This window comes from Mus musculus, chromosome 3 (genome assembly GCF_000001635.26).
Source record: "Mus musculus strain C57BL/6J chromosome 3, GRCm38.p6 C57BL/6J".
Lineage (NCBI taxonomy): Eukaryota > Metazoa > Chordata > Mammalia > Rodentia > Muridae > Mus > Mus musculus.
Window position 1 is genome coordinate 57,467,755 of NC_000069.6, and position 22,760 is coordinate 57,490,514.

A 22,760-nucleotide genomic window follows, 5' to 3' on the forward strand; every position below is an offset into this window, starting at 1 on the left:
CTTTGAAAGATTAAATCAGAATGTGAAAATTCATCACAAGGCTAAGAAAACTTACACTGCCTAAAATTAGGTTTAACTATAGAGTGGTGAGAGTTGTATTTTATAATATAATAGTTCTACATTTAGAACTTTTAAAATTCTACCTGCCTGGTTTCCCACTGTTGTGTTTTGTTTTTATTTTGTCAAGTTGACACACGTTAAAGTCATCTGGAAAGAGGAATCTCAGTTGAGAAAGTGCCTCCATCAGATAGCTGACAGGAGAGTCTTTGGAGCATTTTCTTGGTGGGAGGACAGCCTAGCTCACTGAGGGCAGGGCAGGACTACCCTAGGTAGGAGGTCTTAGGTTATACAAGAAAGCAGGCTGACTGAGTAAGCCAGACAACACATTCTTACAGGCCAGGCTCCTGCCTGTAGGTTCCTGCCCTGCCCTGCCCTGCCCTCCCGCAGGTGATGGGATAAATATAAGATGGAATAAAGCCCATCCTTCCCAGGTTGCTCTTTTGTCATGGTGTTTTATCATAGCAACAGAAACCCAAGTAAGACAGTCCTGTTTTGAAAGGTTAAAAAAAAAATCCCCATATCTGCCCACAAATTTGGGGGGTGGGGGACAATACCAAAGGCTAAAAATAAAGGACCAACCTCCCCAGTATGTCCTTATCAAAACTGGGTAATTAAAGTCTAGATCAGAATGCTTTTGACTGTCACCTGATAGCTGAAGCCCTTCTATAAGCAAAAGGGCAATCATCCACCTTTACCTCAACCATGAAGAGTGCTCAAAACTAATTATCATCCTCTCTCGTCTTGGCAGGTGTGCTGGTTAGTTTACGTCATCCTACACAAACTAGAGTCACCTGGGAAGAGAAGCTTGCATCTGTAAGACTGGCCTGTGGGCAGACCTGTGGGGCACTTTCTTGATTGATGACAGATGTGGGAGTGCAAGCTGAGCGGCCTAGTGGAGAACATTCCTCCATGGTTCTTGCCTCGGTTCTTGCTTTGGGCTCCTCCAGCCTTGGCTTCTTCCTTAAAGGATGGACTGTAGCTGGTAAGACACTCTTTTCTCCTTCAAGCTGCTTCAGGTATTTTATCACGGCAACAGAAAGGCTAACTATTGTGGTCTATTCACAGGGCACCACAAGCCCTGTCTAAAACAGGCCTCTGATTTCTCCACATCTCAGTACTTCAGGTCTCTCTTCCTCCAAACACATCTTACCCAGCTTTAGTATTTAGGTTATACAGCCACAGTGATGTAAGTTAAAATAGCACCAAACCTGCCCAATCTAGGCCTATAGCTTGTAAATAAAATACCAGGATTGTGTGTCTTTTACACAGACTAGCTAGAATAGAAAAACACCAATTACAAGATTCTAGACAGACAATCACAAAGAATAGACAATGGACAGGCATTAGGATGTTCATCTAACCCCTATATTGCTGTTCTCTGGTCTTACATCCATCTCCAGGAACATCATTACTTCTGCAATTACTCCAGCTGACTTCCCTGCCATGCCATCAAGCCGTGTGTCAGGCGTTGGGCAGGTCTATCAGTGCTTTCACCAAGCCACACAATGCATGAGCATGACCACTGGAGAATATCGGGTCTTCGAGGAGTCAGGATATCACAAAACTCAAAGGCCTCGCAATGGCTCTTAAGCTACTAGTGAACTACAAGATCCCTCCAGTCACAGATTTGTGGCAGACAGAATGAAGAAATTTCTAGTTGTAATCAGGTAAGGTACTGGCTACTTCTCAGTTCTGTGGGCTATTTGCCAGTGGAATTCTCAAGAAGTAGTTAAGGATGCTGTTGAACCTGTCCTGAGCTTGGCATAACAGAAAGCAGTGATGCAATGCAGAGAAGAGGACTTTAAAATCACAAGAGTTCAAATCCCAGGTCAGTTACAATAGAGCTGTGAAATTTTAAACTAAATTCTTTTTTTAAATTATTTTTTTAATTTAAAGCTGGAGAGATGGCTCAGCAGTTAAGAGCACTGACTGCTCTTCCGAAGGTCCTGAGTTCAAATCCCAGCAACCACATGGTGGCTCACAATCATCTGTAATGAGATCTGACGCCCTCTTCTGGGGTGTCTGAACACAGCTATAGTGTACTTACATATAATAAATAAATAAATCTTTAAAAATTTTAATTTAAAAAATGCTATTTATTTATTTTTACATGTATGGGTTGGGGGGGTTGTTTGTTTGCCTGCAGGTATGTTTGTTCACCAAATGTGTGCAGTGCCTAAGCTATTCAAAAAAGAAGATGGGGGACCCCCTTGGAACTAGCATAAGAGCTGGTTTTAAACTACCATGTGAGTACTGAGGTCTGAACTCTGGGTCTTTGGACAAGCAGTCAGTGCTCTTAAACATCTCTGCAGCCCCTTGGACTAAATCCTTGACAGTTCATTTAAGATGCTTTATGAAGCATCTTGTTGGACATAGATCAAAGAACACAGTGAGACAAACAATAGAAGGTGTCATGGACGGCACAGAAAGATTTGCGAGGCAAAGAGACTTGACTAGACTTTGCAAAAAAAACATGTGAAGCCTGAACACAGGACTCCATTAACTTAGTTTACTGATGAGGAAACAGGGCCAGAGAGAGTTAAGTGGTTTTCCCAGAGCCCTGTAGCTAACAGCAGGTGGAGCCAGTGTCTAAATCCAGGCAGTTTGACCTCTGAGGCTATTCCGGTAATTTCCACAGACAGTACCAGGGAGAAGGCAGTGAGGACTGAAGTTGGCAGGCCTCAAATTCAAACCCTTTCACCTACTACTGGAGATGAAACTTGGGCAAGTTACTTCATTTCTCTGATCCTGTTTTCCCAGCTATAAAATGGAAATACCAACCCCATGACCTCATTCAGCTTGTTTAGAAGAGAACTTAACGAACCAGCCTATTCAACAGCACTGAGCACAGTTTTTCCTCCCCGAGCCGGGAGGAAGATGGGATTGGAAATGTTTTATGATCCTTTTCGATGTATATGGGTGGAGCTAGTATCCCGGGAATTCACACCACATTTAGCAAAGTTTTAAGGTTCGGTTTTAAAGGCCAGTCTCAGAAAGTTCTGAAAAGCTGCAGCCCTCCCTCCTCCTGCCCCCAACATTTCTTCACATACAAGCTGGGAATGGAAACCCTTTGTAAAACAGAGTCTTTGGAGTGAGTTACTGGTAATCTGTTAGCTCCCTTAAACAACAAAACCAAACGTCATTTATGGATTCAAAAGGCACCCTCCTAGGGCTGAGAAGCTGTGCGGTGGACGCAGAGGATAATGAAAGGCAGAGACAATTTGTGAGTTAAGAAGTTCTGGAAGCTTCCTCCCCTCTAGTTCCCCCACTGGCCTGCAGCTCTGTGGAATAAATCAACAGAAGAAGCTAGAAAGTAAAAGGCAATGGAGAGCGGGGCCTGGCTCCGAGTGAGTGTTTTTGGCTCGCAGGGCACCTCCCACCAGCCAGCTCCTGCCTCGGCTGGAATGTACTTCAAAGGGAGCTAACTGAATGATAATAACCTCTTCTGAGGGTGCTCAGCTTGATTTAAGTGTGTAGCCGGGATTCTACAAAAATGGAAGACCGAATTGTTTTAATTATGAAGGGTGGGGCGAGTAGAAACAAATGAAATGAAAGCGGTATTTTAAAATCCCACCGTTAAAGCGGCTATTTCAGTGCAGAGGTGCAGCTCACTCTTTCTTTCTCAAAGCCACGGAGACTGCAGAGGCAGACTGCCTGGGAAGAGGGGGGGTGGGGGGGGATCTGGTGTCAATCTCTTTTGTTGAAAGCCTGTACCAATCGATTCTAGAAATTCACTGCCACATTTCCTGGAGTGTCTCTTTGAAACACCTCGCACACACTCAGCTGCCAGACTGGCTCTAGAAAAGTGCAGATTCGAAACTCTGATACTTTGGAGGAAACATTTGTTGAGTCTGTAATTATTATCCAAAGCCTGTTATCGCCTAAGAATCACTTGAAGGAAGGAAAAATGTAGATATACTTCTGACTTAAACAAAAATGTAAAGTAGATTTTTTGAAATGGAATACTTCCTCATGCCTCTGTGATCTCATTTTCCTTAGTACAAAATAAGCCTCCAGTTTAAAACAATGACCAATTTGTTTTCGAAAGGACTTTTTATTATGAACATATTTATTTAAAGGGACAAGTACGTATCACGGAAGAGGTTGGTTTGGAGTGATGGAGCCGGGGAGTCTTTTCTAAAAAGATTTGAACTGGCACCCTTTTTCTTTTCTTCCCATTTCCACCCTTACCCGGACCAAAGACTCATCATGTAGCTCTGGTTAGCCAGAATTTGCTATGTAGACCAGGCTGACCTGTAGCAGGCAGTGGTCCTTTGCTTCCAGAGCGCTAACCTACGAGATAGACATACACTACCTTCCTTTGTGGGGGAACACAATAGACGCCCTCAACTCCTAGACAAATTCACCACTTTCCATCCCAACATGTGTGATAAGAACATGTGTTGAGTAAATATATGAATGGATGAACTTAAAACAGCCATCTTACTACAGATGACTTAGGGATATATGGTGAACGTAGGACAACAGGACCAGTCAAATGCCTTAGTCAACCCTGAAACCTAACTCTACAGTGTGCTTTCCTAATAACTATACCTCATGTTCCAAGGGCTATGTAGCAGCCACTGATTGCCCTATACGCTTTGCTAGGTATGTTTTTAAGTTCTGAAAAATCTCTTAAAAACTCAAGACAGAAAACAGCCCTTTAAATCTTCCCTGAGAGGAGCACGGCTCTCCTTGGCAGCATGGATCTGAAATGGCTGTGTGAGGCTGGGCAGCTGACCCTACCCCCACCCCCAGAGTGGCTGTCAAGCTTGACAGAAATCTGTAAAACCTGCTGAAAGAATCCTGTGCCTGCCTCCCTCCATCTGTGTCCCTGTTGCCCTGGAAACGAAAGGCCAACCTTAGTCAGCAGTTTTGTTTACAAGCTTTGCTCTCCTGCCCCCATCCCCACCCCCAAGTGCCAATTAAAGAGAGGACAGAGGGGAAACAGTATGGAATTGCCTTGAAAATAGTTAACAGCGCAGGCCCTCAAAAGCTCGATGCTGTTGCTTCAAAAACATAATGCTAAATTTAGAAACTAAACTTAAGGAAGTATGCCAAGTTGAGAGACAGACAGACAGAAATTCTGAATGATGAAATATGGGGATGAGACCTAAGGCCTCATGCATGCCAGGCAAATCATCTACATGTGCTACATCCTTATAAGAACTCCACAACATGTATGAATATATTCATGCATATATGTGTTTGGTATACATGCATCCCACCTATGCATGTATAGACACCATACCACACGCATGGAAATCAGAGGATAACTTGTGGTAGTTGCCCTCTTTCTGCCTTATGATTTTCAGGGGTCAAAGTCAAGTGCCATGCTTGGTGGTAAGTGCCTTTACTCTTTGAGTCATTTTACAGGCCCCTCTTTCTATATATATATGTGAGTGTACTATCGCTGTCTTCAGACACACCAGAAGAGGACATCGGATCCCATGACAGATGGTTATGAGCCACCATGTGGTTGCTGGGAATTGAACTCAGGCCCTCTGGAAGAGTAGTCGGTTCTCTTAACCTCTGAGCCATCTCTCCAGCCTCAGGCCCCTCTTTTTATTTTCCTATTTCGAAACAGGGTCTGTCACTAATTGCCTTAAACTCACTTGGCAGCCCAGGGTGGCCTAAACTCTCAATTCTCCTGCCTTAGCCTTCCAAGGACTTGGAACGAGAGGCCTGCTACCACCAGGCCTAGTCTAGGTAAGACGCTACCTCTATGGAGAGCCTGCTACTTTGACCCCAATTCAGCAGTGGTTGAAGAGCTTACTGGGCAGGAGGAGTGGTCAATGAAAAGAGATTCAGAAGTATCTTCTACTGTTTCCACAGGAAGTGGAGCTGTCTGGGCTCAGTGACAATAACAAAAGTCAAAGGGGTAACCAGTGGGACCCAAGGAGGTGATGACGTTAATTTACCCTTTGACCAACAACTTAGATTAGAACTAATTATTCTGTCTCATCTGCTACCATAAAAGCCATTTCAAAGCAGTCACGTCCCACTTATCCTTGTATTACTTTCAATCCCATGGATACTGGCTAAGGGAATCAATAGGGAGAAAAAGGAAGAAAGAGAGGGGGAAAGAGTTTCATCCTAAACCAATGAAAACTCGTTTTAAAACTGCAATCAAAGCCGTCTCCGATTCTATTTTGTTAACGCCCTCAGTGACTTCAGCACCAGTGAGCTAACACAGGACTCTACTGGGCCTGGTGGCAGAGTACAGGCCAGAAAGCTATGCTACGGACTGAGGAACTGCTTTCTTCATGGAGCAACATCAAACCATAGGCGTAGAGTAATAAATGAAGAGGAGGAGGAGGAAGAGAAACGAACAAGGGCTGAGAAGACAGGCTGTTCAAGATCTCCTGCAGGCAGGGGAGCCAGGCTGGTTACAGATCTCTCAGTGAGCAAGAGATGGTCAGAGGGCTGCTGGTGGCTGAGGCAAAACAAACCAAGGTGATTTTCTAGATACCCCAGAGGTCCCACCAGGAAAAACCAGTCCTCCTCACTATAAATTCCCATTTGGTGCTAGAAAGCAGCTGAACAGGTGAACCAAAGGCCATTTTTTACTTTGAGTCTTTTCCTATCTCTACCCTGGTGTCAAGGCACAAATAGCAAAATGAAAAATCACCAGAAGAAAGAAGTCAAGAAGCCTTCCAGGGGTGGGCAGTATGGGTCGGTGGGTAAAAGTGCTATTCGGAGCAAGCTTCACCATCTGCGGCCAACCCCTCAAATCCCAGACTGGAAGGAGAGAGCTGACTCCTGAGGACTGGACTCTGACCTCCACGAGTATGCGCATACACACTAATAGCAAAAGGCCTGCCAAAGGGCTGGGGTAATGACTTAGCAAGTAAGAACAACTGCTGATCTTGCAGAGGATACAGGTCAGTTCTCAGCACCCACAAGATGGTTCACGTCCACCCTTAACTCTCGTTCCGGGGGAGCCAATGATCCTCCAAAGGATCCAGGCATGCCTATGGTGCACATATATGCATGCAACAACATTTACACATATAAAAGAAGATGCATCCTTTTTAAAAAATTGAAGCTGAGCAAGATGATATCCAAGATATTCTGGAAATATCCTCAGAAAACACTTTCATACCATTATTATATGGCCTTATTTATTACCTATGACTTGTAACGGGGACCATGCTGTTTCTGGATGGGTTTGGGGTGAGGAAAACAATCTTCCATGATTAATAAGTCTACTTCAGAGGGTTTTTCCTCCTATAATCCAGTAACAAAATTAAAGAGATCAAAACCATCCATACACACATACACACATACTCACTGGTACTCACATGCACATACACTACACACACACACACACACACACAGGAGTCAAAGCTAAGCAGTCATTGCCAGCCTTTCTTTTGCTGCACTGTGGGAAGGACTGGAAACTGGGATTCCCTAAAATGCACCAAGTTCCCCAGCTGCCACAGCTCAGTTCTGAAGGAACTATGTTGGCATTTCTGTAATATGAACCATCAAAACTATCCTTGGCTCAAAGGCACCTCCAGCTAGAATAAAGGAAACAATGCCAGGCCCTTTTCCACACCCCTTTTCGAAAATTCTTTCTGTGGGAAAGGAGGAGACAGGGCAAAAGAAAGGCAGAAGAGACGGACACAAATCACTCCTAACAAAAGAGTGACTTGAAGAAACACACACACACACACACACACACACAATCATTTAAATACAAAATGATTTATAAATGCTAAATGTATAAAGACAATTTATAAATGCTAATTCACATTCTATTTCCAAATAAGAAATTGACTGATTCCACATAGAAATATCCAAAAATGGAAAACAACAAATCATATGATTATCTCCTGCCAAGAAACATGATAGGCTATATCTAAAAACCTTAATAAAAATTGTTACCATGATGCAGCCAAGAAAGCGAAAATGTAGATTCTATGAGTAAACGTAGTAACTATAGCTACTTAATAGTCTTCTTCATTAACTTGATATTCATTTCCCCTATTTTCAAACACTGCATCTGAGCTGTATTTGATGAGCAAGACATTACTATTGATAAAAGATGTATAGATTTTAAAATAACAGCTGTAACTTGAGAAAGTCTTTACAATACCCCTATATTCCCTTCCAAGGATACTCTCTGAGCAGTTAAAACTATATTTTTAACAATGGCAAAAAGGCTCAAACTCAGCCAGGTGTCTTTTTTTCCTCCCTCCCATATCCCCTTCTTCTTTGCTTCTCTGTCTTTCTTTCTCCCTCTGTTCTGGGAACAAGAACCTTGAACACTCTAAGCAAGTACTCTCCTATTGAGCTATGCCCCTAGCCAACTCTGGGGCCTCAAACTCTCATCCCTGAGTGGGTCTTCTGAGTTATGGATTGAAGCCATGCCTGGCTTTTTTATTTTGTTTATGACATACAATGCTGAACCCTCAGAAGATATACAGCAGTTTTCTCTTGACCAAATAGGTGAATAAAGAATAAATATTATGGGCAGGATGGCACATCTTAGTCCCAGGATTTAGAAGCTGAGGCAAGAGGATCTTTGACAACAGGACTTTTCTTTTCTCTCCTTTTCTTTTCTTTTACAATGTATCATCATGTAGCCCTGGCTGTCCTGGAACTCACTCTGTAGACCAGGCTGGCCTTGAACTCACCAAGATCCACCTACCCCTGTCTCCCAAGGGCTGGGATTAAAGGCATGTGCTACTATGCCCAGCTATAACAAGATAGACGTAAAAGAAGAAAAGTCTAATTGATGCCCGTGCAGTTTTGTAGAGTATTCTGATCAAATCCACATCCAAACCAGTTTTCCTTCTCATTCTGCTTTGATTCTATCCTTTTTCATACTCTATCATCGAACAAGATGGCTGGCTACACGGGGCTTGTTTTATGGAATGCCTGCCTACTGTCTCCTTTAATGAGGGAAAGGGGACAAAGCTGACTCCATTTCTAGAACCAGACCCTAAGACACCGGCAGCTTCTCTCTCCCATCTCTTTCTATCCTCTCTTCTGGAAGATCGCTGTATAATGTCCTGGTACTCTTGAGATTGTTATGCTTCCTGTAATCCCAACTAAGCCCAACCTGCCAGCAATACTCACCACTAGCTACATCCTCCTGGACCTTGCAAACCACCCACCAGTTGACTACCGCTAAGTAACCTCAAGTCAATGGCAACAGAAGAACCACCTACCTTAGCCCTTTCTAAATTTTTAACCTACAAAACTGTGATTAAAGTAAATGACTATTTCAAGTCTCCGAGTTTGGGGGGATAACCTGTTGACAAAGTAACAGCTAATTGGAAGATGTTCTTTCTCAATTTTTCCTTTCTCTCTTTTTAAACACTATCAATGGAAGGCAAGGCAGCCATGCCAATATAACCATGCCCATGAGCTAGTTTAGCTCTTTAGCTCCTAAGGTTGGCCCTGAAGATAGTTCAGGCAGAGAGAGTTGGGAGAAGAAACTGGTCTGTGAATATGAGTCTTTGGACTTATCTTGAAAGCAAACAGCCACCCAAGGCCACAGAATCTCCAGCAGGTACCATGGAAGACCATACCTGCCTCATGAGCTCCTCTTGACGCATCCTAATCCTCTCTCTCTCCATCTGGATCCTCTGAAGCCGCAGTTTCTGCTGCTGCTGCTGCTGAGTGGTCAGTGCATTGGGCACACTCATGAGCCCTGTGGGTTGGTTCTGAGTCGGGTGGTTCTGTGGACTCAGGCTAGTGGCCACGACTTGCTGGTGTTGGTGATTCATTGCTACAGAAGGGAATAACGAACAGATCAATGACCAAGGTCTATGACACCATATCATAAAGAGACCATCAGAATGCTTTGTGCTTTGGAGTATAGAGTCCTGAATTCCTTTCAAGCATTTTACCATTAATTATTAATTACTATTTAACAATTATTCCCTTAATTCAATTCATGAAGGTACAGGTTCCAGCTCTACCATATCCAGTATTAGTTTTCTGTACTGTTAAACATCTTATGTCATATGTTTCCCACACCTGGAACACATTTATATTACACTTATTTTGTGTATGTGTGTGTGTGTGTGTGTGTGTATACACAAGTATGTAGGTTTTTGTGCTCATGCTTGTGCATGTGTGAGCCACATACACGTGTAAGCCACAGTTGCTTCTCTACTTCCACATGTGGGGCCCACAGTTGGACTCAGAAAGCTAGGCTTATACCAAGTACCTTTACCCACTGAGCCATCTCACAAGCCTGAGCCTCAAATACATTTTAGACATAACATAAAAAATAATCGTCAAAATATGTCGCTTTTTGTTACACGTTAGAAAAAATGTTTCACCAGGATACCCAGGAGTGCATGAACTTTTCAAACACCCGGAATAGCTGTAGCAGCATCACAGAAGGCATGTAATCAATTCTCAATATCCAATGGCTATATAAGAATACTCAGCATGAATGGGTGAACTGAGAGTAACAGGGAAAAAACAAACAACAAACAAACAAACAAAGACATCAATCATAAAAGAGGCCCATTTCATACTTTCTTAAGAAAGAATAACTCCTGGGATGGGAAGCATAGCTCAGTTAATAGAGTACTTGCCTAACATGCAAGAAGCCCTTGGTTCATCCCTAGTGTCGGATAAACCTGGAGTGGTGGTGCATTCCTATAATCCTAGCACTCAAGTGTGGAAACAGAGAATCAAAATGCAGAGGACTCTTCAGCAATACAGCAAATCTCAGCCCTGTTTGGGCTATATGAAACCCTGTCTTAAAATGTACAAAGGGGTAGGTGAGGAGGCCAGGCAGTTGTGGCATCCACAGTTAATCCCAGCATTGGAGAGGCAGAGGCAGGGAAGGCTCTGAGTTGGAGGCCAGCCTGGTCCACAGAGCAAGTTCCATGACAGCCAGAGCTACACAGAGAAATGAAATGAAATAAAATAAAATAAAATAAGGAAGAGCTGGAAAGAGGACTCCATGGTGAAGAGCCCCATGGCAGCTCTTCTAGAGGTCCAGGTTTCCAGTACTCATGGAAGTTTATTACCATTTCCAGTTCCAGGAGACACAACACCCTCCTCTGACCTCCGCAGGCACCAGGCATGAATGTATGCTATGAATGAATATATGCACAGGCATATATGCTAGTAAGTACCACACACACACACACACACACACACACACACACACACACACACACACACAAATTTTGAGAATACTTTAATCTTCAGTTTGGTGTGGATATCATGTGGAAGCATGTCATATACCTGAAATTCCTTAGATAAAAAGACATCGTGTGTCTAAAGCATGTGTAACAGATGGGCAGTCGTCCCAACTCAATTGCTAACCTGTGATGTAAGGACCCTATGGAACCTTATGGGCATTTCTCCCACCCTTAGTTTCAGAAAAACAAACAAAAAAACCCCACAGTCCTTATTGATGGCAGAATATTTGAAATGTATATTTTCCTTCCAGAACTTGGTATAGTCAGTCTTTGTTGAAGGCTGGGGGAAGAAAGATTTTGGACATATAGTGTCACAGGGAAAATGTTACCTCATATACACTTTCACCTAAGACAAAAATCTGACATCCGGAAGAGTTAATTCATAAAATCTGTTTCAAGTCAAAGGAAGGAAGTATTAAACAATTAACTCAAAGGACAGACATTTCTGTGCTCTCTAGAAAAGAGCATTTCTACTTTACTGATGTAACTGCTATAGGCAAGGGGTGACACAGAATGTTCCAAACAAACATCAGAAATGTCCAGATTGAGGGTGGGCGGGGTTAAAAGGCTGTTAATACTATTGACTTTTTTCTAACCGTAAACTAGCTAGTACTTTTTATTTATGTGTTTGTGTATCTTTGGGTGCCTAGAAAAGCCAAACAAACCACCAGACATAGGTTTTGAGATCTGAGATGGTCCTCTGGAATAACAACATGCTCTCTAGTGTACTGAGCCACCTCTCCAGGCCAAAATCTCAAGTTTTAAAGAATCTGACTGAGGTCTGAGAAGTTACCAACATAACAAGGTTGGTGTGGCCTTGCCTTCAACAACCTACGTAGAGCATCCTTGCAGAACATCCTTGCTGCCCAGGGTCTGCTCACAAACAGTACAGTCTTCCACCACTCAACTTCATACCACAACCAGACACTCTCTGTAGATTTTATTAATGTCTGATTTTTGAAATCTGGGTATTTAAGACTCAGCAGAGGCAGGTTCTTCCCAAAACCACACCCTTGCTGATCTTCAGAACATCTGCTCTTGCAGGTGTTCACTCTCCTGGGAGACGATGGTGGGAAGGGACAGTAGAGCTCTTTTCTTTTTTCCTTCCACCAAATTTAGATTTGACCATTTAGACTAAACATCCCTGGTTATTAACTACAGAGTCTGGAAAGGACCGAGCCTTAGACAATGGCTTTCTTTTCAAAATAAAACATAGTCAAACACAGCACATTCACCATACCATGTGAGGATATTTATAATAATATTACAATAGTAAAAGACTAAACAGGATCTATTTATTTATTCATTCATTCATTCATTCATTCATTCATTCAATGTGCATTGGTAGTTTGCCTGCATGGATGTCTGTGTGTGGATGTCAGATCCTCTGGAAGTGGAGCTGAGAGAGTTGTGACCTGCCATGTGGTTCCCAGGAATCAAAACTGGGTCCTCTGGAAAAGCAGTCATCTCTCTAGTTCTCTAAACATGATCTTACTGTCTATCAGTCCATCCTTTCAGGGGCATTCTAAATAACAACAACAACAACAATAATAATTTCAGAGAATAAGGGAATAAGATAATCTCACGGGTCACAGGAACAAAACCACAGGGGACAAACCATGTATCAGACCATGGGACTACTAATGGAAAAGGGGTGGGGGTGGACTATGCATATACACCACTTGTTCTAGAATCAGCCAGAAACTTGTAACAGTGGTGCCTCTGTGGAGGAGGCCGGGTAGGTGTTAAAGATGGAAGACTCTCTTCACACTCTGCATCATTTAAGTTCTGCCAACATGCACATACTACTTATGTAAAACACGAGCCAATTTTTTAAATTAAAAACTGAAATAGCAGGGGCTGGAGAGATGACTAAGCAGTTAAGAGCGATTGTTGTTCTTGCAGAAGGAGGTTTCCCAGCACATGTGTAGCAGCTGACAACCCTCCTTAACGTCAGTTCCCAGGAACCCAGTGCCCTCTCCTGGCCTCCTCAGACACCAGGCATGCATGCAGTGCATAAACATACATGCAGCCAAAATATTCCCACACATGAAATAAAAATAAATCTTTTTTTTCCCCCAAAAGTTCAAAACACAGAAACTATGGCTCTGCAAATGTCAAACTCAGTATTTTCCGGGGTCGCATGAATTAAAATGACACTAGAATTATTTCAAACACAACAAATAAGGCTGAGAAGGTAAGACCATCAGAGCTAAGAGTCTGCTGTTGCAATTGCTCAGATTGCAATGCAGAAATTAGGAAAAAAAAGACCCAAAAGAAATAGCCTAGAAGCCAAGTGTCTTGGCTTAATTCAGGCATCCACTATTCAACTCTGTTCCTTGCCACTGATTAATTTCTAAAGGCTCCTGAGATGCCGCTAGACTGGAGCTCATGACCATCACTGCTAGTTGAATGTCTTTGGGGGTCAGGGTAAGAGAAGATGGCTACTGCACAGAGAAGATCACCAGGAAAACAGTCAAACATCTGACTGCAGTGGACAAAATATTCCTTGGGATGACATTCCAGAACATTTTCGAGAGGAAACAATGGTGACACTTTTTAAAAGAGTGCAGCGTGAGGCCAAACCATCATGAACTGCTCAGAAAGACTAAAGACCGTATGGGTTCAAGACCTTTACTATCCTCCAAAGAAAGAAATAATCCAAACACATAATTCCTCTACTGACACAAAATAGAATCACGCTCAAGTTGAGCCGTCTGTTTTTCCTGCTTCCAAGAGAGTAAAATTATCTTTCTCATCTTCTGTGGGGGAAGGAGAAGAATTGGTTTTCTCCGGTTATTGGAAAATTGGCTTTAAAAAGAAAAGAAATTAGGCTTTTTATAATATGAAATAGAACAGCACGAAAAACAAACTCCAGAGCATCTGACTTGTGATGCAGTAACAATGAACATCCTTGGTGAAGCATTGTGGGTAGGGGTTACTGAAGACGGACATGATCCTCTGTCCAATGCTTCCCAGGGACATTGCACAGTGACATTCTCTTACCCTCTCTAGCATAATACTCTTGGCCATTTCTACAAAACCTTAAGAGTAAAATGAGCTCAAAGTGAAGAATGTTCCCAAGTTCAGTCCTATCAAGGTGGGAAAAGCCTCTGCTTTTGAACCGCTGCCCTTTGCAGCACCAGGAAACCGACAGCGGAGGGACAACTCAAGGAGAAAGTGCTCTGGCAACTTCCCCAGTCCAAGAGCTGAGGAACCAGGACAGAGGGAGCTGCAACTCAGAGGCTGCCGGACACAGTACTCAGGATGTTTAACAAATGTCTGTCCGGCCTCAGAGACATCTAGTGGCTTGTTCTTCTGGGTTCTAGTCCTGCTTCCCTCATTTACAAACAGCTTTTGGTTCTACAGCCACAGAAGGCAAAGTGGAGAAAACACGGGCAAACAATAAGGTTAGGCATGATTATAGAGACCCTCCTAGGCAGAAATGAAGCCAACTGTAGGCAGAGTGTGCAAAGAAAGACCCCGTTCCTGTGACCAGGTGCTACACAGAAGTTAAGAGAGACACTGATGCGGCTTTATTCCCTTCTAATTCTTCCCTGCTAGTCCTGCTTGAGTGTGGGAGAGGAGGAGGCCATATCCAAGGCTAGCAATGCTTCCTGTCAAATTCTCCGCTTCTCCTCCTCCTCTGCTGACAACATCCTGGAGTTACAGTTTTGAAGCTGTACTTTCCTCAACGTCTCTGCGGCACAATCCCACTTAAATGATTCACTGAGGTCTTCCTAAACTGAGACTTCCCATTTCTGCACCTACTTCTTTCTGCATCTCAATTGCTACCAGTCATGCAGAGTTCCACACTGGGAGTCACTGTGGCTCATCAGATCAATAAGAGCACAATACCAATGGAACCTATACTAATGCATACATAGAACTGGATGATAGAACTAACTGGATGAATAAGGGGCATAAGAGACAAACCTCTGAAACAGACATACAAATAGTTCTTGAGAAAATACACAGTTCCAAAGAAAAAGGAGGAAGTGTATGTACAGAAATCTGAAAAACACGACTTTGCCAGGTGACCAGGGTCAGCATTAAGAGCGACAAGATGTGACAATGGCATATAACCTTGACAGGACATGGTGAGAATGGTGCACCTTGGCTTTAAAATTAAAAATCTCCATCATCTTCTTTCCCAAAACCATTATGCAAGTCTAACTCTGTGTGTGTGTGTGTGTGTGTGTGTGTGTGTGTGTGTGCACATGTGCACATTTTGGGGAGGGGGGGAAGTCCAATTCTAATAAAGGGGAATTATATACAACATAAGAGCAATACTCCTCAAAACTACCAAAGTGATGCAAAACAAGGAGAACCTAAGAAGTAATCCCAGCCAAGCAACTCGAGACAGGACAGGTGAAGGTGCTGTCTGGATGCTATATGAGGTGTGGAACAGAAAAAGACAGCAGCTAAAAGCTAATGAATGAAATTTGAATGGAGGTTGGAGATTTTAATTTTATTTTTTATTCTTATTTACTTATTTCTTTGGTCTTTTTGAGACCTAACTATGTATCCCTGGCTATCCTGGAACTTGGTAGGTAAACTAGGGCTGGCCTCCAAACTTTAGCAATCCTCCAATCTTGGCCTCCCAAGTGCATGAGTTGCCATAAACTGGCTTAAGGTGTGGATTTTAATTAGCAAAAATGAGCCAACACTTGTTTATTAGTTATTACAAACGCAGCACATGAATGTGAGATTCAATAGCAAAGGAAACTGGGTGTAGAGGTATATAGAAATCCTGCACAATGTTTTTTTGTAAAAGTGCAACATTTAATTAGGGAGTATAATTAACAGGGAGGTGGGGAAAAGACACAGGGTTGGAGTGGGATATGGTCTCTAATGTATTTCATAAAAGTAAATAAGATACAAAGGAGCTGTTTCCAGGTGTATTATGTTGTCAATCAAGATTGTGACTCTATTTTACTGCTGGACGTTTCAGTCTTAAATATACTCAAGAGTTCCCTGTCCTTTTCGTTTCTTTTCTTTTCTTTTTTGGGGTTAGGGTGGGGGAGGGTTCGAGACAGGGTTTCTCTGTGTAGCCCTGGCTGTCCCGGAACTCACTCTGTAGACCAGGCTGACCTCGAACTCGGAAATTCATCTGCCTCTGCCTCTGCCTCCCGAGTGCTGGGACTAAAGGCATGCGCCACCTGCCCGGCTCCCTGCCCTTTTCTTTTCTTTTTTTTTTTTTTTTCCATTTTTTATTAGGTATTTAGCTCATTTACATTTCCAATGCTATACCAAAAGTCCCCCATAGCCACCCACCCCCACTCCCCTACCCACCCACTCCCCTTTTTTGGCCCTGGCGTTCCCCTGTACTGGGGCATATAAAGTTTGCGTGTCCAATGGGCCTCTCTTTCCAGTGATGGCCGCCTAGGCCATCTTTTGATACATATGCAGCTAGAGTCAAGAGCTCCGGGGTACTGGTTAGTTCATAATGTTGTTCCACCTATAGGGTTGCAGATCCCTTTAGCTTCTTGGGTACTTTCTCTAGCTCCTTCATTGGGGGCCATGTGATCCATCCAATAGCCGACTGTGAGCATCCACTTTTATGTTTGCTAGGCCCAGGCATACTCTGACAAGAGACAGCTATATCAGGGTCCTTTCAGCATAATCTTGCTAGTGTATGCAATGGTGTCAGCATTTGGAAGCTGATTATGGGATGGATCCCCGGAAATCTAAGTGGATCAAGGAACTTCACATAAAACCAGAGACACTGAAACTTATAGAGGAGAAAGTGGGGAAAAGCCTTGAAGATATGGGCACAGGGGAAAAATTCCTGAACAGAACAGCAATGGCTTGTGCTGTAAGATCGAGAATTGACAAATGGGACCTAATGAAACTCCAAAGTTTCTGCAAGGCAAAAGACACCGTCAATAAGACAAAAAGACCACCAACAGATTGGGAAAGGATCTTTACCTATCCTAAATCAGATAGGGGACTAATATCCAACATATATAAAGAACTCAAGAAGGTGGACTTCAGAAAATCAAATAACCCCATTAAAAAATGGGGCTCAGAACTGAACAAAGAATTCTCACCTGAGGAATACCGAATGGCAGAGAAGCACCTGAAAAAATGTTCAACATCCTTAATCATCAGGGAAATGCAAATCAAAACAACCCTGAGATTCCACCTCACACCAGTCAGAATGGCTAAGATCAAAAACTCAGGTGACAGCAGATGCTGGCGTGGATGTGGAGAAAGAGGAACACTCCTCCATTGTTGGTGGGATTGCAGGCTTGTACAACCTCCCTGCCCTTTTCTAAGAGAGAAAAAATTACAACACCTCTACCTTGTAGGACTCTCTCCTGAGTAAGAAAGCTAAGAAATGCTGGTCAACCCCAGCTTAGTAGATGTCTTGGCAAAGCACTGAATTATGATTAGAATTAAATGTTTAAATATGAATCAACAATTATTAAGCTCCTACTATGTTGAACAAATAATTTCATGGGTCTAGAGAATGTTATGCAAGATAGTAAGTCACAGATGAACAAAGCAACACACACACACACACACACACACACACACACAGGCCTCGGCGGGAGACAGACTGAAGTTGGAGAGTGACCTAAACCAAGCCAGAGTTTGAGACCAGCTAGAACACGGAAAGACTGAAAGAAAACAAAAGCAAAGAATACAGCAGGTAAAGGATGATAAAGCATTAAGAAAGGTCTTCTTATCCAGTCTCCACACACACATGCTGGGAGCAGGAAAGAGTCAGAGATGGTTTTATCCCATAGCAGTTTTCACAGGGACTTAGAAAAACTTTGCTGTATAAAATAATCTCTTTAATGCAAAAAAAAAAAGAAAGAAAGAAAGAAAAATTAAGAAAGAAAGAAAGAAAGAAAGAAAGAAGAAAAGAAAAGAAAAGGGGAGGGAGAGAGGGAGGGAGGGAGGGAAGGGAGGGAGGCACATGCCTGTAGGCTAAGTGTGGTATGCATAGCTTTAATTCTAGCACACCAGAGGCAGAGGCAGGAGAATCTCTATAAATTCAAGGCCAGGTTTGAATCTATACCAAGTACACCAAGCAACCCTTTAACATCATCTCTGAACACAGGAATTCAGAAGAGGCTGACACAGTGTTTGAAAATTGAGTAGTACTTCCTCAAAACAGAAAGCATGCAGCCAGCCAATGCCATATTGGATAATACCCAGGACTTGTAACCTGGGAAACTTCCTCCTTAAAACAGTGTGTCTTTCAGTACAATGTAAGCTAAGAGGTTTACTAATCTGCATCGTCAGTAGCACATTTAGCAACCTAAGTACACCAAGAGAGAGGGGAAGCTAAGAGCTATAAAATCAGACCTTAGAGTTAAAAAGTGTTGAAACTAAGGTATGACCAATCATCCTGGCTTCCCTGTAACTGAGGGGTTTCCTAGGAGACGGGACTAATTTAGCGCAAGTCCCTACCAAACGGAATGGCTTGTGACTTTAGGCCTGTGACTCTCAGCAGCCCCAGGGTTACCTCATCAAGACAGAACTCTTATAGAACCAGGTGTCACAACCAGTTGATATTTAAGACTAAGGCCATCAAATCCAAATTGGCAGCCAATGTGCTTCAAATTACCCATTATTGGAGGAGGGCATATTATTTTATTAACTCTGTATGCTGTAACCAAGAAAAGGTCAGGTGATGGGGTCAGTCCATTTAGACCTGTGCTTATCAGACTTTCATTAGTAAAATGATTTTTTGTCATGAGCCCCTATCTAGCTTGAAGCCAGGGTTCCCCTATGTCCAGGGGCTCATTCAGCAGCTTGCCAGGAGCTCGGGCTTCTGTTACTACAGCCATAGTAGAATGTCAGCCCCTTTGTGCTCTCCCAAGTCTCTGGGGATCACTTTCTCCATACAGACATTTGTCAACTATTATGTTAAATTTTTACACTAAGCTTTTAGAGACTATACTCCATATTAGCTACTGCTCATAACCTCTAGGGTTCTAGCACAGACCTTGGGACACATTTTAAAACGGATGATTTCCACCAACTCACGAATTTAAGATCACACAGAGACATTCTAATACCCCCAGGAAATCTGAAAGGGCAGTTTGCACCAGAACGCTACATAGGCATCACTAAGGGGTCCCTATCCCTACCCCTGCCCTCATTCAGAAGTCAGAAATAGTTGTTAACCTAGGTTGGAGAGGACGACAGCTAGTTCCCCTTGTGCTACCTCATGAAGAAGTCTCATGCAGACCCTTTAAAAGGGTGAAAACCTGGGTCACGTTTTGATGGTGCTCTGACTGTGGTCTAATTTTACACACACAGAAGTTACAGCACTTTGTTCCTGAATTTAAAAAAAGAGAGAGAGAGAACTTAAAGTCAGGTGGACCTTTGAAAGATTACATCCCAGGATTCATATCACTGCTGTCAGGTAAGACTAGAACTGACCATGTTACGATACAGAAGCCAAGCCAAAACATACAGGTGTAAATCGTTTCTGACTTACAAACAGACCCAGTGTACCAAGTTCTCAAAATATTCCAGCAGGAAGAGCGTCTGAGTGCAGCTGCAGGTCTTTTCCTAACCTCTGTTTATATGCTATGCATGGTTTGACTCATGCTGGCCAACATCACGTGTCACGCAGCCCTGTCTGATGGAAAACACATGTCCACAGAGGAAAGGAAACCCAGCCACAATGCAGCCTTGACTTAGTCTTGACACAATAACTGCAGATGCCTCTCTTTTCTTCCTTGTGTATTTCTTAGCTTTTGTCAACAGTTAGCCACTTGTAGCTCTTACTTCCCAGAAACAGTATTTAACATCCAACACCGTCAGCAAACAAACAAACAGGAAGAAACCAGCTTTTCACTTCCGGTGCAATTAGTTCCAAACGTCTGTAAAGTATTAAACCAGTAAGTTTCACAACCCCGACTTTACACTCAAGTCTTTAGTCTTTAGTTCTTTAGTTCTTAGCTGGCTCAGTTGATAAGCACAGAGCTCAAGGACAATATACACTCAGCTAAACAGAATCTCCAAAGACTGGCACGGAGCTTGCAAGGCTGCAAGTGTTCCAGACTCTTCCAGTAAAAGAACTTACAGCCCAACTTGCAATTACTTCCCAGACAACCTTGAATTTTAAGCACCAAGAAATCATTTTCCTGCTTTGTAATCTTGCTTGCCCATTTAAAACAGTAATCTTATTCTTAGACCAGTGCACAAGTAACTGTGCTCCTCTACTCTGCTAGGAAGATGACAAAGGCTTGTGCCACCGGCTTTGATGCTCTCCTTAGACAGCAGACTCTCCGGATGTATAGTTTGCTAACCATAAAGGTCTAACTAAAGGTCACTGGCTCTTATCATTATAACATATCCAGAAAAATAAAATGGGGTGGGGCACAACAACCAACCCTCCCATTTTTGTCATATTGATTCCTGAATTCTTCTTTAGAGAGAGAGAGAGAGAGTGTGTGTGTGTGTGTGTGGTGTGTGTGTATGTGTGTGTGTGTGTGTTCACCTAAAGCAGTATCAGAGTGTGCAACCCCAATTCCACCTACTTGCTGGAATATCTCAAGATTTACCCAAAGTGATCCAGCAGGAAGCACTACTACATAGATGGTGTGCTTAGCAATTTCTAGTAAGGAACAGTAGAAACTAAGACCTTTACTGCGCTGCTCCAGAATGGCATCCTTCTGATTCTGAACGTGTTTCCATGGGTGGACACTCTCGGGAAAACAAAATTGTTTTACTACCTTTAGATAGTAAGTGTACCTTTATCCCGAAAGGACATGACAACTCCGATTCCTGCCTATTTACAGAGGTCACACAATCCACATTAAGAATGCATGAGGCAGTCCAAGCAGGTGGAGTGTTTTATAAAAGGGAACTTGCAGGTAACAATCAAACACTGGAAATTATTGGCTCTGTGAGATATCACAAAAATTAAGATGAGGCATTAACAAAGATAGCAATGGGACATCAGCACTTTTCAGTTTAGAACCACTTGGGGGACAGGGGGACCAGACACGGGATTAGAAAACTATGATTTAACCCAGGGTATCAAGATGAAGAAAGCTCATCAAACTGTGTGGCTTTGCACATCTGTGAATTTCACAGACTACTGTACCCAGCTTGCAACAAATGTCCAGTAAGAGTCAACTGCCTTAGAAATAGAAAGGATCAATATGAATAGTGGTGACTTGGGGATGTTAAACGGCATTGACCCTTTCATCGTTTCGTTTCTGATATTCTACTGTTAGATTCAGTGATGGAAAAGACAGCAGGGTCCCTTCCCCTCTGGAAAAGGGCAGTCAGACAAACAGCACATAAATAATAACTTTTTACTTAGGGACCATAGCCCAGGAAGAGGAGAAAGGAGCCCATGAGGACACCAACTAAATAGTATGTTCTGCGCATGGCAGGATGCTGCGCGTGTGAACTCACAGCCACTGTGCCTGCCTGAACAAACCAATCATTCTAACATGGAGTGTTCTGAACAAGAGTGGCCCCCATAGGCTCATGAGCTCTCACCCTCACTTAGGAGCTACAGACAGTAGACGGGAACTGAGGGAGAGAAAATCAGTTTTAACAATGTGGCTCCCGGTAAGTTGGTATTCTAACGGATAGCCCCACACAGAAGTATGTGGACACTCAAATTGGAATTAGTGGGCTATTAAATTAAAATTAAAAAGGATACAAATTGGAGGGGATAGAGAGATGGGTACAAGTGGATCTGGGAGGAGTTAAAGGAAGTGGGGGGGTGAAGATGATGAAAATGCATTGTGTGAAGTTCTCAAAGATTTAATAAAGATGCTATTAAGGTGAGAACATCCCTGACGTATGGTACTTATGTAAAAAGGATACAGTCCATGAGTTCCAAGGCAGAGGGCAAGGGGCAGCATACAGGTTCACTGCTGCCTAAAAGCTATGGAAGGCAGCACTTTAGCCTGAATTCCAGAGGCACAGGAATCTCCTTCAGACACCCTGCTTGAATGACACCAGAAATTGCCAAGTGATTCAGTCACATTAGGTCAAAGGAGGCTCAGAACTAATGTCTCTCAACTGCCTCTCCCAGACCTACATGGAGGCTGGGATCGTAAAAAAAAAAGGGGGGGGGGTGTGCAGGGGGAGTAACTCCGTCTTGTAAGGAGTGGCAAGTAGCAGGCTCTTTGCTTTTAGCACACGGCCAAGTTTGGCCCCAGGTAAAATGAACAAATGCCTATAGCTCTACATTTCATTGGGAAGGGTGAGCTTTAAAGGGCTGTGTCAGTAACAATGGAAACTACTCAAGACAGCAACTGTGGCTCTCAACGGTCTAAATCTGATCCGCGTTAAGCTGAGATCAGGCCTGCAACTCAACCTATTCTGGAAGGTTTCAAGAAACCTCCTGAGAACTCCCACTGGCCCTGCTTGACAGTGTCCAGACAAGCTTGAGGAATCACTGCTTTGTGCTTTATACCCAGAAAAAAAAAAAAAAAGAAGCATATTCATCCTCAAAAACATGTGGGCCTATCTCGCATGAATGACCTGTCTCTTGTAGGTAGACCCATCAGAGACCAGCAAGTTCAA

General features: G+C 43.0%; 1 protein-coding gene across 2 annotated transcripts in view; it reads right to left on the reverse strand.

Annotated features, from left to right (window-relative positions):
• The window catches only part of Wwtr1 (WW domain containing transcription regulator 1), a 120,267-nt gene that overhangs the window by 12,111 nt on the left and 85,396 nt on the right, over nucleotides 1-22,760 (reverse strand). For both annotated transcript variants that reach the window (NM_001168281.1, NM_133784.3), the window contains exon 4: nucleotides 9,603-9,802. In NM_001168281.1, the coding sequence (NP_001161753.1) occupies nucleotides 9,603-9,802 (200 nt within the window). The remainder of the gene's footprint in view (nucleotides 1-9,602; nucleotides 9,803-22,760) is intronic.